Source organism: Pseudopipra pipra, chromosome 3, assembly GCF_036250125.1.
Source record: "Pseudopipra pipra isolate bDixPip1 chromosome 3, bDixPip1.hap1, whole genome shotgun sequence".
Lineage (NCBI taxonomy): Eukaryota > Metazoa > Chordata > Aves > Passeriformes > Pipridae > Pseudopipra > Pseudopipra pipra.
Window position 1 is genome coordinate 51,884,809 of NC_087551.1, and position 22,427 is coordinate 51,907,235.

Consider the following 22,427-nt stretch of genomic DNA (forward strand, 5'->3'; position numbering starts at 1 on the left):
AGAAGAAACAAAGCACACAGCTAGAGTTACTTCTTTCCTCTTCTTTCATTTACATGTAGTCAAATGCTTCCTACCTCCTCCTATGTGTTCCTCTGGCTGTGTTGATAAGCTTCTCTTCTCACTATTTGCTCTTTCTGATTGGTGCATGACGGACTTAAGGATTTCTATATAATCCTCTTTAGTCTAAAGAGAGACTTAAAGTGACAAATCTCTGGCATGTTTATTCTCAAAAGCTACTTTCCTGACATTCCATTAACCACTCACGTATTAGAAACATAGTGCATATTTTGATCTTCCAGATTCAACTCTCATACAGGTGTTGCTCAAAAACCAAGCCTGACATCAAATGTTTTTGTTTCCATAGTAAGTGCCAAGTACGAGCTTACAAATGTTTTTCCTGAAGGAATGTGTGCAGGATAAGATGCACACATCTCTAAAAAGTAGAAAAAAAAATAAAACTTACTGCATTAAGATTTTAAGAACCAGCAAAAGAATTGCAGCATTAACTTTTCCACAAAGTTAACCATACCTTTTGAGTTTCTTACAGATTATATTAAAAAAATACAGCTTTGTTTAAGTTCACAGTGTTTATCTACATACAACAAACAGCTCCCAAGGATGGGTGATGAAGAGACTGAGCAGACTGAAAATTCCAACAATGTAGTGTTGTTAGTGAAAATTCATCACTTATATGAAACTTAACTCCCATTTATCTTAAAATAGCTGAGATCCTCACTCTCTGATACAAAAAGGGATCTGTTGTCCATCTGTCTCTTGTCTCTCTTGTAATTTTAATTATAATGATCATACAGTTCTAAACAATTATTTAAAAATGGAAAACTCTCACTAATTTGAGAACCTGGGTGTTATAACTGATTCAAGTCTTGTTAATAAAAGTATTTGCAGCTACTCTTATTGCAGAAACTCAGTTGTTTTGGTATTTGAGTTGATTAATATTAAAGCCATAAAAACAGTAGTTACTGATGATTATCCTTTACTTTTGCATGTGTGTAGGGATTATTCCTCAAGAGAACACAGCACTATACCAGTCACCACTGCTAGTGTGATGACTTCAGCCGGAAAAGGAAGAGTAGGAAAGTACATTGCAGGTGTTGTCATACCTATCAAGCGAGCTGTTCAACCAATCCAGCTTGAAGGGAACAAAAAAGAAAGTGAAGCAAATACAAGGCTTTAAAATTAAATAAAAATTACACCTGAAAGATGCAGAACTTAAAATCTTTCTGCAGTCAGACATTTTGTTTTCCTACTGCTATGTTCACATGTGCTTTCTAAAGCGCTGTTTGAAATCTCTAATGAAAAATTAAGAACAGACTATATTTTTTTTCACAAATCTTTGATGAAGCTAATTGAGCATACAAAGGTGCTAAGGAGCTCAGAAACTGCTCCACAAATATGCTGGCTCATTCCACTCAATAATGGTCTTAACATTTTTACCTGACAGTCTACCAGCTGTGCTTCCATGTTCATAGGTTCCTCAGCAGTAACCAGAGCAGTGTCCAGTGTTGCTCGGGTATTGAGTAGCCAGTGGTCAAGCTCATCAGCTTCACAACGGTACCTTTGAAGAGCCTGCTCTTGCCGCTGTTCTTCCAGCTGCTCATTCAGTTTTTCCTAGAGACACAAAAAAGAAATAAACCACAACTATCACTTTTAGAAAGTTTTCCCTTTCTGTTCTGCACAGTTGCTATAAAATGTTTTAAAGCCATAGTAAGACCTTTTTTTTACAAAATACTGCTTTCAATTGATGGGCCTGTTTTTCTGATGACTGAAATTCTGTTTCAGTTCGGTCACTGTATTTCTACTTTCTTCAGAGTTCAATAGAATTCTGCTATTGGAGCCTTATAAAGGTGAAGTCTTCTCAGCCTCCTCTTGCTGCTCTCCTTCGGGTTTTCCTCCACATTGATTCAGTTTGCTCAATTAACATAGCACTGTTTGCTTAGGGAGTGGGCTGCAGGGGAAGGGGAGCAGCTTTGCCTTTTTTGGCAGCAGGCTGTTAGATAGTCTTACTGTCTCTCAAGAGAGGCATGAGAGGGGTACTTCAAGGACCCAAGAGAGTACTAGTGGGCCTTAGGTACAGTCACATGGGTAAAATGAAGATTGAAGAGTCGTCTACCTTCTCTGGCCTCTCAGAGTATCCCTGTGCCACAGACAGTGGAAGAACATTAAGTTCCAATGGCTGCTGCAGTGTCAGCATTGCAGCAACACAGACACCCTGGGTCCACCCATCAGCCGGTCCATCTATTAGACAGACAGCGAGTGATCGGCAAGTCTCAGTCACCCTTGAATTGTTCCATATGAATTTGAAAACTAGCTGAACAGCTGGGCCCAGAGAGTGGTGATCGGTGGCACAAAGTCTAGTGAGCTGCCAGTACTGAGCGTCAGCAAGTTTGCTGGTGACACAAAACAGGAGGAGTGGCTGATATACAGATGGTTGTTCTGCCATCTAGATGGACCCTAAAAGGCTATAGAAATGAGTTGACAGGAACAAAGAGAAGTGTGAAGTCCTGCACCTGGAGGGGAACAACCTCATGCACCAGTACATGCTGGAGGCTAACCAGATGGAAAGCAGCTTGGCTGTAAAGGACCTGAGGGTCCAGGTGAACACCAAGTTGAACAGCACTGGACCTTTGTGGAAAAGAAGGAGAGCAGCGTCCAGGGCTGCATTAGGAGTGTTTCCATCAGGATGAGGGAGGTGATCCTGCCCCTCTACCTAACAGCGGTGAGTCCACACTTGGACTACTGTGTCTAGGTCTGGGGTCCTGAATACAAGAGAGATACTGCCTCTCTGGAGAGAGTAGAGGGGATTTTGGGAATACGAAAACAAATAGGATGGTCAGAGGATACTTAGATGTATCAGATAATACGAAACCTAAGCATGTTACAAATGTTATGGAACAAGGGGAAAAAATTGTACTGGATCTGGCTGGGATGGTTAACTTCATTGCAGTCTGTGGTTAAATCTGTGCAGATAACACAGCAATGTTTTGGCTACTGCTAAAGAGTGCTAGCACAGCATTAAGGCTTTCTTTCTAACTGCCCCTCACAAAGGCCTGTAGGCTGGGGGTGAGCAAAAGGCTGGGAGAGGACATAGCCAAGGCAGCAGACCTGAACTAACCAAAGGGATATTCCATACCATATGAGATTATGCTCAGCAATAAAAGCTCAGTGAAAAGCAGGGAGGGCATTTGTGTTTATGGTGTTTGTTTTCCCAAGCAACACATGCTGAGCTTTCCAGGAAAGCAACTAAACATCTGCCTGCTGTTGGGGCAGTAGTGAATATATTCCTCAATTTTCCTTGCTTGCATGCACAGCTTTTCCTTACCCTGTTTAAGCTGTCATTATCTTCGCCCATGAGTCTTCTATTTTTAACCCATCTCACAGGAGAAGGGAGTGAGGGTGGGTGTTTGGCTGCTGGCAGGGTAAACCTACAACACTTTATAAGGAAATTCAGACCTGAATGCACAGGGCAAATTCCTCACACAGGGAAGTGTTTGCACAGCTTTTCTGAATGCTCAATTTCAATAGGAAAATTAAAAATTACATGTCAGAATAATTTAAAGTATAATGATAGTTGTTAAGTGTCTCAAATAATCCATAGCTAAACAGTTCTCAAGCTCTAGTTATTTAAATTACGTCCACAGAAAGAACAATATTACCAGTCCACACCATCAAGGGCAAAATGTGTTCATTACCTGTTCTGTCTTTATTTCTACATTTACTTTCCTGGGGTGTTCTGGAAGATTTTATTTGTGAAATAAGAGCTATGAAGTAGACAGGTTAAATTACTAAATATTGTCTACATACATTACAGATTTCCTAACCAGGACTATTAGGGAATACTCGTGGTATTGTATCAAAGTAGCTGTCAGAATCCTAACCATAGTTAAGTGCAATCTATTTGACTCATGCTTTATCTTGAAATTGTTAGTTAGCATCTCCTCCTAAGTACTATCAAGAAGTTTGTTAGATCCTGTATGGGGTGAAAACTATAGAAAGTAAGATCCCCAATACTACTTCCAACCCCTTATTTCTAATTAAAAAATATTTTTCTTCTGAGAAGGAAAAAATTGGTGCAATTTCGTTATTTTAAGAATTACAAAGATATTTTCTAATGACCTGTTCACTGTCCCAGGTGACTGGGCGGAACTAAAGTAGTTGAAGTACCCTGAGACTCTCCTGTAATCCAGTGTCTTGGTTTAACCCCAGCTGGCAACTAAGCGCTACAGCTTAGATCCATTGAGCCAATTCTCACTCCATTTCTCTGAATCACTTGATGTTGGAAATTAAGAAGGCAGTAGTTGCTGTGTTTGTGAATTCGCTGCTGCAGTTCTTTAAAGCTGCCCTGCAGTGTTCAAAGTAGCTGAACTGTAAGGAGCTTTAAAATGACTGCATTTTCTCACCTGTATAATATATGCAGCAACATTCCTGTATGTAAAGGACTTTTTAAAAATCATCTTAGTATTAAAGGATTTTTGCTAAAGCTGGTAGGCAAAGAAATAAAGGGGGTCATCTTCCATGAAAAAAGTCTGCATGCAAATCAGTGGGAAGATGAGTGTAGACAACAATGCAACGATTTGGAAGAGGTCTTATTGCTTGTTTTAAGCTTTTCCTCTTCTCTTGTTACCCAGCTTGGAGAAGTGACTTCTCATAATTTTACCGTAGATAACATGATTTTTAATATCTGCTCTTCATTACTTCATTTATGCATATATATACACACACATATATATATGTATATATAAAATATATAACACGTGTGTGTTTCGTAGTACCTTCTGGTTACTTATCGCTTAGCATCAAGATGAGGGGCTCACTAAAAAAAGAATGATAACTTATTAGTGAAAGGAATTCTGAGAAATGAGCAGAACTGAAAATTATTTTTTTTATGGTGACTAAGAACATTGGTGATGTTTTTCCTTGTACCTCTAACAGCTGTCGTTTTCCTGATGCCTTCATTCGAATTGTGGCCATTCGTTCCACCAAGACTGTGAGAGTGGACTGCAATGCCATCTGATCAGCAGCTTCTGCATCCAATGGTTCTGAAACAAGTTCCTGGGCTAGTGATGTCTGAAGCTCAGTGATTTCTTCTTGCAACATTAAAATCTCATCCATCAAAGCCTATTTAGAAATGAGAGCAGAGAACGTATTTGATTCATTTATCAGTGAGAAGAAAGTATTTCAAGAGGCATAGATTTAACATAAAATTCAAGACGACTATCCCAGAGGAGCATGAGGAACACAGAATAGTGCAATGTATCACTGCTTGTTTGCTAGAGAAAGAATTCCAAAGGACTGAGTCTTGCTTTTAGAGGCTTAAGCTAGGATCATGTATAAAGTATGATAACTTAAATATGGATTTAATTTGTTATCTTGAATTTCAAACATATCACAAGAAGGAATTATTTTGGAACTATTACACATATAGATTTATTCTTCCAACATATTATCTGCGGGGTATTCTAGTAGACACAGTAAAGATAATGAACAAGTAAGTGAGGGTCTGTGAGAGAAAAATACGGACATTAGTTAGCTTCCAGCCTAAAACTTACTAACTGGACAAAGAACCTCCAGCAATGTAAGTAAATATTTAAAGTTTCACTCCATGGTGTAAAATAAGTCCCTACTCTCATTCTTATCCTATAAATCAGTTTTCAAGATACCTACAAAGGGATGCTGTACTACCAATACCTACGAGTAGGTACTTTACTTTCACATCTGACAGTATATACACACTGGATGCATAGGACATCACACTGCTACAAAGCCAAGTGTTATCCTTTTTAAGTCATGGAATTTCTACTGAAATGAGAACTGGTCCCACCAGATAGTTTCAAGCTATCAGATAGAAGACTTAAGTAATTACAACAGAGACATATGTCAGATTGGTTATTTGATAAAGTATTCTCTTATTATTCAGAGCACCATTACTCATGACTTCCCTTGGTAGGGAATTTTTGTGTGCTTTGGTTTGTTTGTTTTGTTTAACAAGGCAAAGATTGTATTTCGATCAATTTACAATGCATCAGTATTGGTTATGATCTTAGTACATTTGGAAACATTATAAATATTCTTCAGCACTGATGCTGAAGAACAGTATGTGTAGATGTCACTGTAAAAAATCTTGCACAAAAGATTTTGCTGAAAATTTCAATTGGACAAACTCTTAGGATCTATTCTACTTTTCTTAAAAGGCTCCTTATTAAAAGAATCCCAGTTACACCTTCTTTGGAACAGTCAGAAGTCCAGAAAGGCAAAACATACAGCTAATAGAGAAGGTTCACATAACTAATGCATGTCTTTGAGGAATCCAGTCATGAAGAATGTTACTATGAAAGATATACAGGTAATACATACTCTTCCTCTGTTTCTCATGTGTAAGTTTTTACCTGATGTTCAGCCATCTGGCTCTCCGGGCTTTTGGCTGGTTCCAAACTCTCATTTAGTTTGATTTCGGTGGTCTCCATTTTTGTGGATATAGACTGGAGTGTGTCCTGATACTTCTGTTGACGCTCAAGAGCTTCATAGAGAGTGCGTTGCTTTTCACTGATCTGAAGAAGAAGGGAAGGTATAAATTCTGATCTCTAATACAAGATTTTCTCTTTAGTCTGATTCATGTATCCCTAGACTTAAGAGACTACAGCCAAAAACTTGCAACAAGTTTTCAAAAGTATAAATTATAAAGCAAAACATCCATATTGAAAATATTTATCTGTTTAAATATCATTGGCCAAAAAAATGCTGAAAAAAATGGACTTTAATAAAGCAGGGAAAACCTAGGCACAATTTTGTGCCTTATTTTAGATTTTATGCACTCAAACATGGATGCGCGCTATTCGCTAGACACATAGTTCTTAACACCCCATTACAGCTACTGTGCCTTTGCAAGGAATTAAAATTTATGGCATGTGATCAAAACTTCAACCATTTTCATACATTACTGAATGACTATGCTGCACTACTATGGAGAAATGTGTTGACTCAGTATTGGGAGAAACTGGATCTGGGGCCTCTTCTGCCAACTCATGCAGCATGAGTGGATATCCCTGTTAGGTTACGGAATATAGTCTGGGAGTAGCCAGTATTTCTGAAGACAACTATCAGCTTTAATGACTTATTTTTTCTTACTGGAGGTCCATCCAGTAATTAACAAAAATAATATAATATCACAAATAACAATTCTAATTACCATCTGAAAACCAAAAAGTGCAGAGAAGATTATCAGCTGAGACAGTTCTTTGAATTTTATTCCTTACAAGTGGCCACTTATTTTGAACCCTCAAGATGAAAACTTACCACATTTTTCAGTGTTTCCCAAGAACGCTGCAAATCATCCAATTTAGCACTAGCAGCTGATTCTAAGCCTGGTTCATAAAACTCCTGGGTAGCTGAGGTGCTGGGTTGAATTCTAGCAGCTTCTGTCTGCAACTGTTCAGCAGATAAGGCTTGGTAATAAGCAATGTCCTACAAGCATGAAGTACATTATTGCACTTTCAAAAGAGAAAGATACTGAATACTATCCCCTCCATACTGCCCCATTGCATATGTCCATTAAAATAAAGCCCGCAAAGCCCAAACCACCAGGAAACCTCTGAATAACACAGTAAATCAATATTTAGTAGTAACACACTGAGTACGGTTTGGAAGGTCACTATGATGAGGATTCTGGATGCATTTTATTCATGTTCATATTAGCTAGGAGTTGCAGAAGGCAACTGTGGACAATCACAGAAAGGCTGGGAAAGGAGTGCTACAAATGGGAGCGTTGTTCCAGCATCACAACTACACCTGGGAAAAATCCCATCACAGAAGACAGTGGGTTATGGTACTGTAGGTGGCAAAGAATACCACCATAATGAACACTATCATAGAGAAGGCAACAGAAGAACCTAAAAGGAATATGCTGAAGGACTAGTAAATGATGTAAGAAAGAGTATGAAGCATCAGTTTATTACAAGCCTTCAACGAAACAGGTAGCCTCAACTACCTTATAAAAGATACTGGAAAAAGGGACCAAAAGTGCTAAGGAAATGGTTAGATGTTCAAATCACCACTGAAAATTCACAGTGGAATTGTTTCTCACCAGAACTTCTATACTTAGTGTATGGGGCACTCTTCAACTGTTGCAGATGACAACTAAAAAGATCTACAGAAAATGTAAAATTAAGAAAACATGTACAGTATCTATACGTAGGTCAGGAAAGCAGTATGACAAAGATTATTTAAAACTGAAACCATGTATGACAGGTAGCACCACATTATTTGGAAGGGGAAAAATGCTGCCTCAAGGGAGGATGCAAAGCAGACAGAGCCAGGCTCTTTTTCACTGGTGACAGGACCGTATGTGAACAAAACCAAACAAGCTCTGGAAGGGCACAGAAACCAGATCACTCCCATCAAACTGTCCAAAAGTGTCAGATGAGGTACTTCTTCAAAGACAATAACTGAAAAATTTAATGATAAAAATGTTATGATGTCCAGGACCCAACAGGGTCTGCAATTTCTGAATTTTTTACTCTGACCAGAAATGATCTTTCCAAGTCACAGTGAAAAGTTGCACCAGTGGGGGCAACTCCTCATTTTGCCTTGCAGCTACTCTCCAGCCCTTAGCTAGTCCTCTGTCAAGGTCAATAGAAAAACTGTGCTTCTATGACCTCTTAATATGGTTTTCAGAATAAAGGGCTTACTTCATGGAGCAGGAGAAGCAATTCCTTTCTCTGTCTTTTCAGCTGCTTTCTGCAGCTGAAACATGGCAATTTCTCTTTGGCAACATGGCAATTGCAACATGGCAATTTCTCTTTGGCAAAGCTTTCACATGATGGTAGTAGAAATCCAGATGATCGTACAAGTAACAGCTTTTGTTGCCCCTATACATGCCCTAATATCTCATGGCTGGTTTTGTGAAATTTAGCCAATGAACAGTAGTCAAGCTTTGTTGTTAGGATGCAAGGGCAAAGGGCGTGTTTAGATTTCACAAGATACATCACAAGGGCTGTTGCACCCTAGATGAGTTTTCATAGGGGAAGGAGAAAGAATCGTTAAGTAGGCTGTGTACAAGAGATAGAAAAGCATTTAACAGTGACCCAGTGCTTAAGACTTGAATCACAGGATCAGCTCTGGTCTACAGGGCTTTGTGCCAGCACATCAGCTTTTTCAATTCAATTGCTCTGCAGTGTGCATCTGGAAAACAAGTTTTAAGTGTGCCAAACTTCAATCAAATGTATCTTTGGGAAAGTATAAGAAGATTCAGCCCCATAGAATTCTCATTCAGTACTGCAGCACAGACGAAGTGTCTAATTTTGTTAAACATCAAAATAAACAGCATTTCAGAACTGCTAGCTATTGCCAACATATTATATACTATGAAATTCCTCAGTCTTTCTAATGTTAACATCTTTTTATTCCCCCCCCCTCCATTTTTAGAGGAGCTTCAGAACAAAACCAAACCTGGGCAATTGTTAGCTAGTACTAGATCTGTCACCTTCTCGTATTTGTGGTCTTGCTTTAATCTATTCCAATATATAAATCCAGTATTTCACTAATATGCAGTTGGCATTGGTTTTTTTATACTCTTTCATTACTTGTTAGAAATATAAAACCAGAGCATAGATGTCTGAATTCAAACTAGCTATATTTCAGCATTAAGAGATGATAGGAAAGATGATGAAAGACTATGGAGAGATTATTTGGGATGAATCAAAAAAACAGTTGTAACTCCCAACCTTCCCCTCCTCAATCCCCACTTCATAAGAGCTTTACATTTTTTTCCAAAGACTAAATTCATGGGATTCTTTACTTTCTAGAGTTTCTGTTCACATGTTTTTCTGGTAGTTTGCAGGCGATCTTCTTATGAGAAATTATTTCTTTTAACACTGGCTACTTTTAAAAATATTTTAGCAAAAGTTTTGTTGATTTGCTGTAGAAATACAAAATATTCATAACTTACATTTGAGCTCCTAGTTCACTAATCTCTAGAATTTATTTTTTTAACCAACCTTCTTTCCTGAAGTCTCCCTGGGCATTCATCATGATCAGCACTGGCAGTTTCATAGGTTCTTTAGCTTTCATCTCACGTGAGTGTGAACCTAAGCGTTTCGTAAGTAAACCACTGCATTTTGGAATGTTCTTCTACTTGTTTAGTACATGCAGTTCATTTCAACATTAACCACACTGCAGAGACCTTCAGCTGTAAACTTTTTAGATTATTAGAATAGCATTGATTTTCTCTCTCTCAAAAATCTGCTAAATGAAAGATATAATCTTTTTTTCAATTTTGCCCTATTAAATCACAGATTCTAAAACTTGTATTTTGGTGTCAGCTCACACTGCAACAGCATCTTCACTGTGTTTTCCTTATTGTCTGAGTTATTGGAGCTGTTTGACTTCTTTTACATTTACAGAGAAACGCAATGAACGGACGTTCGCTTTGCTTGTTAGCAAGCAAGCTGCTCTCAGTCCTTTAACTCCTTCACAGATTAATGGTGTCATAAGACTTCTGTGTTGAAATATATAACTTCCTTTCTACTGTAAGTAAACTTTACAGGGAAATTTCTGATTATCTAAAATGACAGAACACTAGAAAAATCCTTCTCATTCATTATAAAACTCTTTTGAAAAGTTGTGTAGTGCCGTTGAAGATTTTGTCACCATTCTTACTATCTTACCTTAGTATCCTTATGTCTTATAATTTATATTTAGCAACTTCTACAGAACCATATGCGTTTCTGAAATTAGCGGAAAGAATCGATGGGCATCTTGTGCAAACTTCTCTAATTCTACTCAGCAATGCAACTCAACACACTCTACCCTTCAAGTCTGCAGTGGTCAACTTTTGAAGCAGTCATAAATGCAAAACCAACCAATAAACCACAAAATCCAGAAGAGTGGAGGTGGTGATGGCTCCTAAGGCTCACTTCTAAACCTCTAAAGTTTAACATGTGCCTTCATGTACATGATGCTCAACGTGCTGGCTCAATGGTTACATTTTAATCAATGCTGATGTACACTTGTTGCTATTAGAAGTGCCAAAGCCCTCAGTTTTGATTTAAAATTTAACTTCAGTTACTTCACTGTTCTGCCTCATTAGCACTTAAAATAGACTGTAATGGTAATGAACAACGTTGGAATGAACAATACATGAAAAAACCACATGGAAGTTAATAACTGCAATGGTATTCAGTGGAAGATATCAAGCTGTGAATTCAAAGCCACAATGGCAATGGTACAATAAGATAAATGTATATGGACATAATTCAATGCTTCATTATGGGGAGTACAAAAAGGCATTTTTTCTCAGGATTCAAGATTCCATTGAGTACTACTGAAAAATAAAAATTAGGTTCTAAATAAAAAATGCTGGTGACATGGAAGAGCTTTGCAATTGTCACTTGAAATTTACTTTTAAAAATAATTAATAGCTGTAACACCAGATTTATACAAAATTTAAACTCAGAAGTCAATATCTGTATCCATTTTGAACGAGAATCTGAAGGTTCAGTTTGGCTAGAGCTATAGGTAAATATTATCTCAGATAATTAAATAAACCACCTGTGCAATGGAACCATGTATGAATGAGATGAATGCAAATGAATGCCAAGAGGGAGGTACCTGGTTAACAGAAGCATCTGTATTAGCCACAGGTGAAGGAGAGCGACAGGCAGGTGGAGAAGAAATCTCACTGTTGGTTCCCTCCTCCCCAGATTCCTCAGTGACAGGGGAGAGCAGCGTGTGACAGCGACCAGCAGTCATCTGCCACAGGAAAAGCAACCCCAGAGCACAGGAAGAAAATCAGTTACCTCAACTTAGGCTTGACTTAGACTGAGATCAAAACAACACAAGGCCAGAATTACCATGACATTATTTAGTCATGCTTCATGCTCCTACACTTACCAATTTAGAAATGTGGTTGAATAAATAGTCTTGTACTTCAGTATGAACCTGCCCTCCTGTACCCTAACTCTACATTGAGTAGCAAGCAGCTCAATAATAACAAATTTGGGGTTGCCTAAATGTCTTCTAGTACCATCACCACTGCATACAGAAATACTATGGAGAGCTACAGAATAATTCAGTATTTGCCTCAGTATCCAGGTCCAATTAGAACAAGGAACAGACTTGAAATACAGAATACACACAATCCAGTAGCAGCATATTCTTCTTCCCTCTCCAACACTGTTATACAGTGATAAATCTTGAAATCTGCACTCTATTTTCACTCAGACAAAAATCCCAGTAGCATCAGCAGTATGTTTATAATGAGACTCAATTAAGAAACAAACAAAAGCAAAGTGAAGCCAACTCTGCCTATGGCAGAACTTAGCTTTCATTTTCAACACACTCATCTGAGAATATAGCAGCATACTGTCAATTATCACATCAACATTTTAATACAAGGGCTTTAAAAATATGGTGTGAAAACCCTATACACTGCAACATATTATTAAATAATACTTATTCTGGTTTTATCTTATTCCTGCAATTCATTAATTTCTTAGCATTTGCTCTTGCATGCTGATAGTTACAAAAAAGCCCAATATTTGCACATAATTACAGAAAACTTTCATGTATTTTTCTGTTAAATAACTTCATCCCTTATCAACAAGTCTTGAAAACCCATATAAAGCAAAATACAGTAAAGGAAGGCTGCAACTTCCCTTGGTTTGCCACACTCCAGCCATTTCAAAAGCAGATGTAGATGTGAGCTGTGGCAATTTGCTACACAGGAGTGTTATAATGATGCAAAAGCAAGCAGTCAGATAAACAGTACAGAGAACAGCGCATTGCTTACCATAACCACCGAGGGATGAGTGGGGTGTGCTGGGAGCAGGTCTGAATCCAGCTCCTCCATTCCCTCGGACAGCCCCTCCACTTCTGTCACTGTCAGCAGCATGGTGGCATGTTTTGCTTTCATTGTCAGCATCTTGCACTTTGAATTCAAAGAAGCAATTTGCTCCTGGTATCCTTTGATCTTCTGAGCCAGTTCCTGAGGAAACATTTTTTTTCCCTATTGCAGAGGCAGTCTGTAAAGGCCACAGGACCTGCAGCATGTCAGCTTTGGTGGCGAAGTCAAGCTCTCCCCTCCAAGCCCAGCCAATAACATCATAGCGCCGCCGCTCAGAAACCCCGCATAAGCCGCCACACTCGCTGACAAGCAGGATGTTGATAGCAGAGGGAACAAGCCGAACTGCGTCTGGCTGCACAGCTAAACCGCAGAGCCAACAGCTTTGGAGCGAAACCGGAACAGGGCTGCGAGAGGCTCTGTGAGCGTGATAACCGCAGAGGGGAGAGGTGGAGGGACACCTCACATTCGCATCCAGCCTGAACCCGAGACAATGTCTATAAGCTTCAGACTGCAGCAACGGGGAATGCCTCTCCCTCTTCCTGCTCTATTTTTTTCCCCCTGTTCTACTTCCATTTATCTGAGGAAAATGAAGCTCCCCCGCACAGTACATGCCATGGAAATGAGGTCATGTGGTAACCACAACTGTAAAAAATGCCCCATTCAGCTCCCATCATAAAGAATGAATTGTTCAAACAATAACTCACAGGGTCTAACAGCATCAAATGTGATAGGAACAATCAGCCACATAATAAGATTAAATGCAGACTGGATTGCTTTTTGCCACTGTTTGGATAAGCCGTATATTAATCTCATTTTGGTTTTGTGTAAATCAGAGTTAAAAGCTGAGCTGCACACAGGACTAACCTTTCTTTAAAAAGAGCTGGGGAATCTGGCTTAATGCAGAGTATATTTTAAAATATTGAGGGGTTTATAGTTATGAAATGGTCTATTTGAGTGGCCAAACACCATCATAAGCTTAAGTTTTGTCAGAGAAGAAAGATGAAAATGAAAAGCCTTATGACTATTCATAAGAGTCTTGTCTTCTCTCCTACCCTGCACTGTTGCCTCATTCAGTGTCCAGTTTCAAAGCTTTCAATTATTATAATTAAAATAAAAAAGGGTGGAAGAGTTTCACATTTTTGTTGAAGCTATTCTTCCTGGCTCCCTAGAGGCTCGGTAACAAGTTAGAGTTTTCATCTATAATGTGAAAACACTTTTATAAGCTTGCCTGTAAAATCAGTGATTATTTCTTCAAATATATATTTCTGCTTTATTTTTATATCTGCTTTTATTTCTTCAACAAACACAAGTTTTTAAGGAAAAGTAACAACAAAAGTTGCAAGATCTAGTAGGCATAATATACTACTACAATATCTTTTCAAAAGTAAATAAGACTACTGCTTCAGGCTGGTAAAATTAAAAGATTTTTTTGGTTGTATAACATTTCCAACACGCAACTTCCTTAAAATTACAGTGCAGAACATTCATAGCAAGAAATACGGAGTTAGAAATTGAAACAGCACGAAGACTGAGGATGATACTTGACTGCTTGGGTTTCAATGGCACCTGGTCCCTATCTGTCACTTTAGTAACAAAAGGACCTCTTGGTGCTCCAGGGCTTACATTGGAGACTAAGCAAGGTCTTGATTACAAAACATCAACTAAAACAATCAAAAACCAAGCTACAATCAAATCAAACCACAAATTTAATGTCTAGCAGATTGAATAGTTATCTGCTCTGTCTGGCAAATACCAGTCATTCACTAATGCTAAATCAATGACATATCTGAGGCTCAGCAGAAAATTATTGTCATTCAGTATACTCACTTAACTCCATCAACATTACTGAGGTGCAATGACATTTGTGGTATTAATGTCCAATGCATTAAGTATCTACAATACCTCTTCCAACCGAAAACAAGGAAAAGGAAAAGTAGGCAAAAATGTGATTGCAAAAAAAAAAAAAAAGCAACTTACAAAAGCGATGTCTTATGAGGTACTGTATTATCCATTAAAATAGTTCACAAGCATGGAGATACTTGCCCACATTCTTATATGAAATTCTAAATTCTAGAGAAACATGGGTCAGTAAGCATAGTATCTAGTTAGATACATGCACAGTAATACAAGCTTCCTAAAAATCAGGATGTACTTTCCTTCTACTTTCTTCCTCTTATTTTAATCTAAATATAGCTACTATAAATGTTAAGTTCTCTTTCATGGAGGCTTCAACAGGGAATCTGGTAAATGTTAGTTTTTTAGATTAATAACACACTTAACAAGCAAACTTGACAGACTTTCTTTTTGAAGTAGTATCATAATATATGTTTCATAATATCCACTTCATGTTATGCTTTTCCACAGGTATTTAGCAGATGAAATCTGAGCCAAAAATACGCATATCTCAGTCTTTCAAAACTCCTTACCCCTAAACATGGAAAGCTTGCAAGTATGAAACCTGTCCATTCTGGCTGACCCCAACATGTGCAGTAGAGTAATGCTGCTGTCTTCCTGCAGATGTCTAGAACAACTTCTAGATACTAAACTTGTTCAAATGCAGATGAAACTTCAAGTTGCCCCTTTTTAATTCCTTCCTGCCTGCAGCATCATTCCTTCCTCCAGCAATATTACCCTGTATCACTGAAGTAATTCTGCTGCATTTGCTGATTCTGAACATTTGAATAGAGAATAGTAGCATTATCAATTCAGTACTAAAAAAACCCCGGAAATGTTTGTTTACACAAACTGCTCTTGAATTTATACTGAGTAACTTTTGTAACAACTGGATAAAAAATGAACAACACATATACCATGAGGTTATATTACACAACAGGACAGGCAGCTTTAATTCAAAGGTAAAGAAATGGTGCCATCTGGTGCCATAAGTGACACACAGAGATCAGTGGTGCATTTTCTATCCCAAGAAATACACAACAGACAGGAGAAGGAGAAAGGGGCTCAGAAGCTCTCAAGGCAGCACAGTGAGAAGGCTGCATGGAGACTACCCTAGCTTATTTGAGGGCTGATGACCAATGAGTTTGTGGGCAGGACCCACAACTCCACAGCATAAAAGTCTTCCCAACAAAGACTTTAAATAATCTTTGGACTGAATGGTGCAATTTCCCTCCAAATCTATTGTGGTTTTCCTGTGATTCAAGTCCCTTGGTGTTCTTTCATGGGATGTTACTGGGACGAAAATGACCAAGTACTTTAGGATATATATGCATACATACATACATGTGGATCACCAAACAGTAGAGACGACCTGACTGCTCAACATTGACTTCTGGGACACTCCTCAGTCAAGTTATGCAATGTTTTTGTTTATCACAATCTTTCCCACAGATTAGGACATACCTAACTGAATAAACAAAAAATTTCTCCACATTGTACCAATAGCAAAAGTTTCCTATCTGGTATTAAGTCTATCTGCTCAAGCAGTTTTGAGGAAGTCTGAAAACCTACCCAGCTAACATTACCATTGCTCATGAAAAGTTGTTTGGGTCAATGAGCTGCCATTGAGCCCATGTTGATGCATTTTGGCTCTCATACCTCATTACGTGAAATCTGGACCTGAAGTTCCTGGATATTGCTGGTTGCTATTGGCTTGCCTTGGATCTCACGATGGGCACTCTCTATCATTTGCTGCAAATGTTTCATTTCTTGCTCATACTGCTCATACTGAACCACTGCTTCCTAAAGAGGGAAAAAAATATTGAATTTTTTATTTATTGAAAATAAATTTTTACTTAGTCCAAGCATGACTGATTTCACCCCCTGAAGTGGAGCAAATTTACATCTATCTGGCACTCATGTCTTGATAAGCAAAGCAGGAGAATAGTCAGGAAAAGGTCTGTTCATAAATATTGTGAACTGTAATGATTTTAATGGTTTCAATTATTTAACTATTACCCAAAAGAGCACTTCACATAATATGATGTTTTAGTTTTCTGACAGAAGGTGCTATAACTTCTGAATTCCGACAAGTATCTGAATCAAACATATCCACAAAAAGATAGCATTACTTAAGTCTCATGGTTTTGCTACAAAGCATTTTCATCTGCTTTTTCACTTCAAGCATTCGTTTATGAAGTTGAAAGACAATAAGAAAAGCTTAGATTTTACAGAAAATACAACTGGGAGAGGATTACGAAGATTGATTCAGATCATTGTTCTACCAGTATAGTATCAGTTCTTTCTATCTTAGATTCACCAGCAGTTTGTCTAACCCATTTTTTAAACTTTCAGTGTGACATTGTATCCAGCCTTTTATGTAAGTATCATTAATTATCCTTAATCATCAAAAGTCTCTTCTGTTATCTAACCTGAAATTTGGTAGTTGTACCCCAGGCCACACTATGTACTTTTCTAGCACTAAATATGAGTAAAGAAATGCTTATACTATTCTTTTACATGTTTAATTATAAATCCAGACATTAAAAAAAACACTCTAATTTACTTATATTTAGGAAAAAATGAAAATGCAAATTTAATAGATGTTGAATGATTCCAAAATCAGAAAACAAATGTATATAAATTTTTAAATAAAAAGAATAAAAATCATTATTTTTATACTAGAAAGTTACTTAATTAACTCAATAGTTTTTATGCAATCTTTAGAAGTAGTTGATGTTATAATGATGTATTACTTTTATTAACTGATTATATATATTATAAAATTAACCTGCATACAATCATATATTAGCTATTTGTCCAGTCAATCCTTATAACAGTACAAAAATCATAGCACTATCAGAGAGAGAACCAAGGTGAGAGTCAGATGACAATTAAAATGATCATGAATGTTAAAATCAGGAATGAATGAAACTTACTGAGGAAATTCCTAATGGTACTACAGAAAAGAGGAACACACAGAGATATGAAATTTTGTGTTTCTATCACAAATTGTATGTCAGTGTTGAAGTTACTCTGAGTAATTTATGGGATGGAGTTACTTGCCTGCATGATGTTGCACTGCTGAATGGCAGTGTGCTGCAGGCGGCTGGCCTCCTCCTGGAGCCGGAGGGCACTATGGCATATTGGCAGGCCGGTGACCACCTCTTCAGGAATCCTCAAGGCACTCTGGCAGTCTTGTACTGCCTGAACTTTTGGCTTCAGTGACTCCATTTCAGACAACAGATGCTAGAAACAAAGTCAGTGACACAATAAGCCAATTTTGCAGAACTCCCAGAGCATTCCATACAGCTGAAAACAAATAATGATAAGTTCATGCAATAAAAGAAAAATTTGGTTATCTATTTTCTAAATTGAATATAATCAGAGCACACTTTCTCTGGAGTTGCTCATTGTGAAATGAGCACTCTTTTAAATATCAGTTAAGCAAAACCTCCACATACTAGGTATAAAAATAATTAATTAAAAAGCATAGTAGTACCTATTTGTAAGTGTCTAAGTAAAAAATATTTCTTGTAACAGATTTGAAAAAAATAGATTTAGAAAATCCGCAAATCGAAGTAGCATAGGAGTCAATTATGTATACATATATTTTAATGTTAAAATCTGAGTGGAATCCCCTGCTGAGACACAGAAGCACATTTTCAAACCAGCAAATGAATCCCGTTGTGTTCACAGATTTCCTTTGAAAACTCAAATCATGACTGAAAATTCAAACCAGCAAATGAATCCCACTGTGTTCACAGATTTCCTTTGAAAACTCAAATCATGACTGAAAATGTTGTGTAAAACTCAAAAGGCAATCAGACAGAAAGGAATACAGCTACACAGAAACCTTTTTCTTTGAATTATCACAAGCTGGATGCCTTTGGTAATAGTGTCTATTCCATACACAATGTCCATTCAAGCTGTCTGTTCATATGCAGGAGAAGGGTCTAAATGATGCAACAGCTGGAGAACAGATTTGATCACTATTCTTTTTATCTTCATTGTGGAGTTTAATGTATTCACAGATAAGAAAAGAAAAACAAAACAAAACAAAAAGGAAAAGGCAAAGCTGAGGAAGAGAGCCTTAGCACATTAGAAAAAGATTTTAAATTCCATAGCTATAAATCAGCTAGACAATGTATGAGGCAAACAGGGATAGAGAGACTGGTTATCTCCCTTACCCTATACCACATGCAGAGAGATAGCTAAAGTGGGTCTGAAGTGCATATGGAAGAGAGGATTGTGCTTTGTTTTTTATTTCTGTGGTTACATGACATACAGTGGATAATCTAACCAGAGATTTGGTATAATGACCTATTCCTCAGACATCACTGGTGGGGCCTCTCCTCCATCAGGCCCCATACTGCTGGCAAAGGGTGCCTTTATTGTGCAGTCAGCACCCAGAGGCACCCTGGGGGCTGCATGCCAGTTGTGCACTTTACAAGACACTCTCTCTGGTGTGGTGAAACAGGAGGGAAGGGGCTACAGCCCCCTTCTTTACTAAAGAAACTCATACTGTGAGACCTGCTATAGCCAGGACAGAGAATACACATAAAAACTAGTGTAAACTCCATATTCCTTCGTTCTTACGGTGGGTGATGTGCTTCACTTACACTCTTCAGGGCCACACTCTGAAATCTGGCTGTAAGTCCCCAGAATAAAGACCGTATATTTTCATGAAAAGGGAAAGCTGTGCAAATTTACCTTTCATCCATATGCTTTTCTGCAGATTTTATCCCTACAGTGAACCTGTTGACATTCAGTTTTCACTGGCAGACTGAGACAGTGAAATCTCCATATTAGCTTGCAGAACAAAATATTTCTTAAGAAACTCAGAAAGCTGTAACTTGCCTTACTTGTCAAGAGACTGAGATCAAAATCAACAAATTGACAAATCTCCACAGTAGATCAAGTGCAATACAGAAAGACGCAGTATCTTATGGAGGTAATTCAATTAAACATATAAAAATGTAACTAATTTTCTCTTAGATCTCCAGATTACAATGGGGAAAGAGAGCAACACACTAAATCATTGCATCTCTATCTGTAAAACAGGGATAACATTCCAGAGTTCCTTTCAAAGTACTTTAAGAACCCATTGACCACAAGCACTAGATAAGAATTGGGCTTTTTTATTATTATTAAAATGGATTAAATGGATTGGATCCATGCTTCTCAGAATTGCAAAAAGGATCATACTTCAACTACTCCCTTTAAGGGAATGATTCTTGCTGTTCCGTCCTTTATTTCCTTGGCAGTATTTTGGGGCAACACTGTGAAAGAGTGACCAACCTAAGAAACACAGCAATCATTCTCACCAACACTCATTATTCTTTGTGTAAGCTCACACTACTCAAATGCTAATTTTGAGGTCCTGGTCTTTCACCTGTCTGTGAGAAAGTTGCTCTTTCAAGCTTAAATGTCCAAGCTCTGGAGAGGTCAATGTGGCTTGGGCTTGCTCCAGAGAAGCCTGAAGGGCTCTCAGCTCAACTTCAAATTTCCTCATGTCCTGTAACACAACACATTTGAATAAGAGAACAATAAGAAGAAAAAAAATAAATCACTATAAATATATCTGTCTGGATTTTGTAGCTACGGTCCCCTTATATACAGTGAGAAAACTAATTCGTACTTTTAACAACTAATTTTAAACGTTTAAAAGATTGGATAAAAACACCAGTTATATGACAGTCTAGAAGAAGAGATTGCAAAGGCAGAGTTATTATTTTAAGTACTTTTTTAATCTCAAATACAGCATATACTTTATAAAACTAATTTCATAGAATTCAAGGCCTAGAAAGGAACTGAAGATGTCCTCTAGTCAATTTCCTGTAATAAGACAAGACATAACTGCCTCATCTGTCTAGACTGTTTTTAAAAACCACTAGCAGTGGAGTCCCACTTATCTCTACAGGCAACATATTCCACTATTTCAGTACTGGAATTTTGTAGAAAGTTTTTTTCTGATAATCTAATGGGAAGTCACCTTTCATTGCAGTTTCAATATTTTACTTACTCTCCCATTAGTAAGTAAAATACGTAAATAAAATCCCATTATCTTCATGTCCACAGACATGAAGAACAAATTATTTTTATCCTCTCTGAATACATCATATGTTAGGATAACCCTTTTCCATGCATGTTTTCTACAAATTTATACACATGGTACAATCATAACTCTCCTCTGCTCTTTATCCAGTCAGTCCACATCTTTCTTCAAATGCAAAATTTGACATTGCTGAAACCTTGCTAGTGATGAGTAGGCAGAACAAAAGGACTACTTGCATACCTTACAATTATATACTTTATTTTCTGCATAGTGATGGATTTTTTACAACAATTCTACACCATTCATTCATTTTTCCATGAAGCCTGTTATTAAACTTACGACCTTTCAACAGGGTGCGTCAAGCCAGTAGTCCCTCATTCAGAAGCAAAACACATGCCTGGTTCTTCCTGTCTAAACAACCACTGTTTCTGTTGAACAGTAGCCTAATTTTTTTCAGGTACTTCCTGTATATATGGTGTTGTCTAAGCATCCCAAAAGCCATAATCTCTAAACCAGCATCCAACTCATTAATTAAAAATGTTGAATAGTACCAGGTCCAAGGGAGAAAGCTATAAATCCCTTCTTGATGTCTCTCACCTTTTGGGTTGCAATCACTGATAATTACACAACACTAAGTTTTCTAGCCAGCTTTATACCTACATATTGTATTTTCAACTAGATAACCTTATTAACTTTGATAATAACAATATAATGTGAAACATTATTGAAGTTAAGACATATGATATACTGTGTAATTATATACAAATTGATGTATTACTTTCATGTAAAATTGGACACTTTTGATATGATTTCTTCATAAATCTATGTTCGCTTCTATTCATCTCCATGCTTTCCTGTAAGAATTTACAAATCGTTTATTCAATTGTTCCAATATTTCTCTGAGAACTGAAGTCAGTAAGTTTCACTTCTACTATGCTTACTTATACGTAAATATCTGTTTTGTTTCATGAAAAATGATTAAAAAAACCCAAGCAAATCCTTCAGCTCATAAACTGTGGTTCATTGATTTATGTTTTTGTTATAGAAAGAAGTATTTTTCAAAACCTCTATGTTACACTGTTATGACTGCTTTCTGCCATGTCCTATAAATGTTGTGAAATAAAAGTCAAATTTTTAACCTTAGCTGCAATTGTCCTTATAACTAATAGCCTATTCTCTTAGTTGCCTTTAGGTATTTTCCTATTTAGTATTGTGTAACTGTAGCAGGTGACAGTAGAAGAATCTCTATAAATATATTAATTATAACATTAACATATAATTTTTTTCCTGGATTGTTGTATCAATTAAAGAAAAAATAAAATTGAAATTTCTTGCTCTGAAGGCAAGAACAAGTAGAAAATATTTCCACTCTTTTCCTTGTGTCTTGCACCAGTTTACCATGCCTTCAGGCACTGCATAGGCATAACACACATTTACATTAACAGCAATCCCATACAGAAGAGCTGCACAGAAATGTCAGGGACACAAAAACCCATATTCATTCTTTTCATTGCACTCCCTTGCAGAGGAAGGTCTTACGTTATGAAATCCTGGTCTAGTCCAGTACTTATCTGAAGGAATTGATAACAGGCTTTAGATATCATTTAAGAATAAAATAAA

At 37.3% G+C, this 22,427-nt stretch overlaps 1 protein-coding gene across 21 annotated transcripts in view; it reads right to left on the reverse strand.

The window, feature by feature from the left end:
- The window catches only part of SYNE1 (spectrin repeat containing nuclear envelope protein 1), a 306,116-nt gene that overhangs the window by 89,595 nt on the left and 194,094 nt on the right, over nucleotides 1–22,427 (reverse strand). For 19 of the 21 annotated variants that reach the window (XM_064649158.1, XM_064649165.1, XM_064649168.1 and 16 more), the window contains 9 exons: nucleotides 20,145–20,267; nucleotides 17,816–17,998; nucleotides 16,409–16,552; nucleotides 12,803–12,997; nucleotides 11,623–11,763; nucleotides 7,312–7,479; nucleotides 6,405–6,566; nucleotides 4,942–5,136; nucleotides 1,456–1,629 (listed from right to left, as the gene is read on the reverse strand). In XM_064649158.1, coding sequence (XP_064505228.1) covers nucleotides 1,456–1,629; nucleotides 4,942–5,136; nucleotides 6,405–6,566; nucleotides 7,312–7,479; nucleotides 11,623–11,763; nucleotides 12,803–12,997; nucleotides 16,409–16,552; nucleotides 17,816–17,998; nucleotides 20,145–20,267 — 1,485 coding nt within the window. The remainder of the gene's footprint in view (nucleotides 1–1,455; nucleotides 1,630–4,941; nucleotides 5,137–6,404; nucleotides 6,567–7,311; nucleotides 7,480–11,622; nucleotides 11,764–12,802; nucleotides 12,998–16,408; nucleotides 16,553–17,815; nucleotides 17,999–20,144; nucleotides 20,268–22,427) is intronic. The other 2 variants (XM_064649160.1, XM_064649163.1) reach the window with 2 other exon arrangements.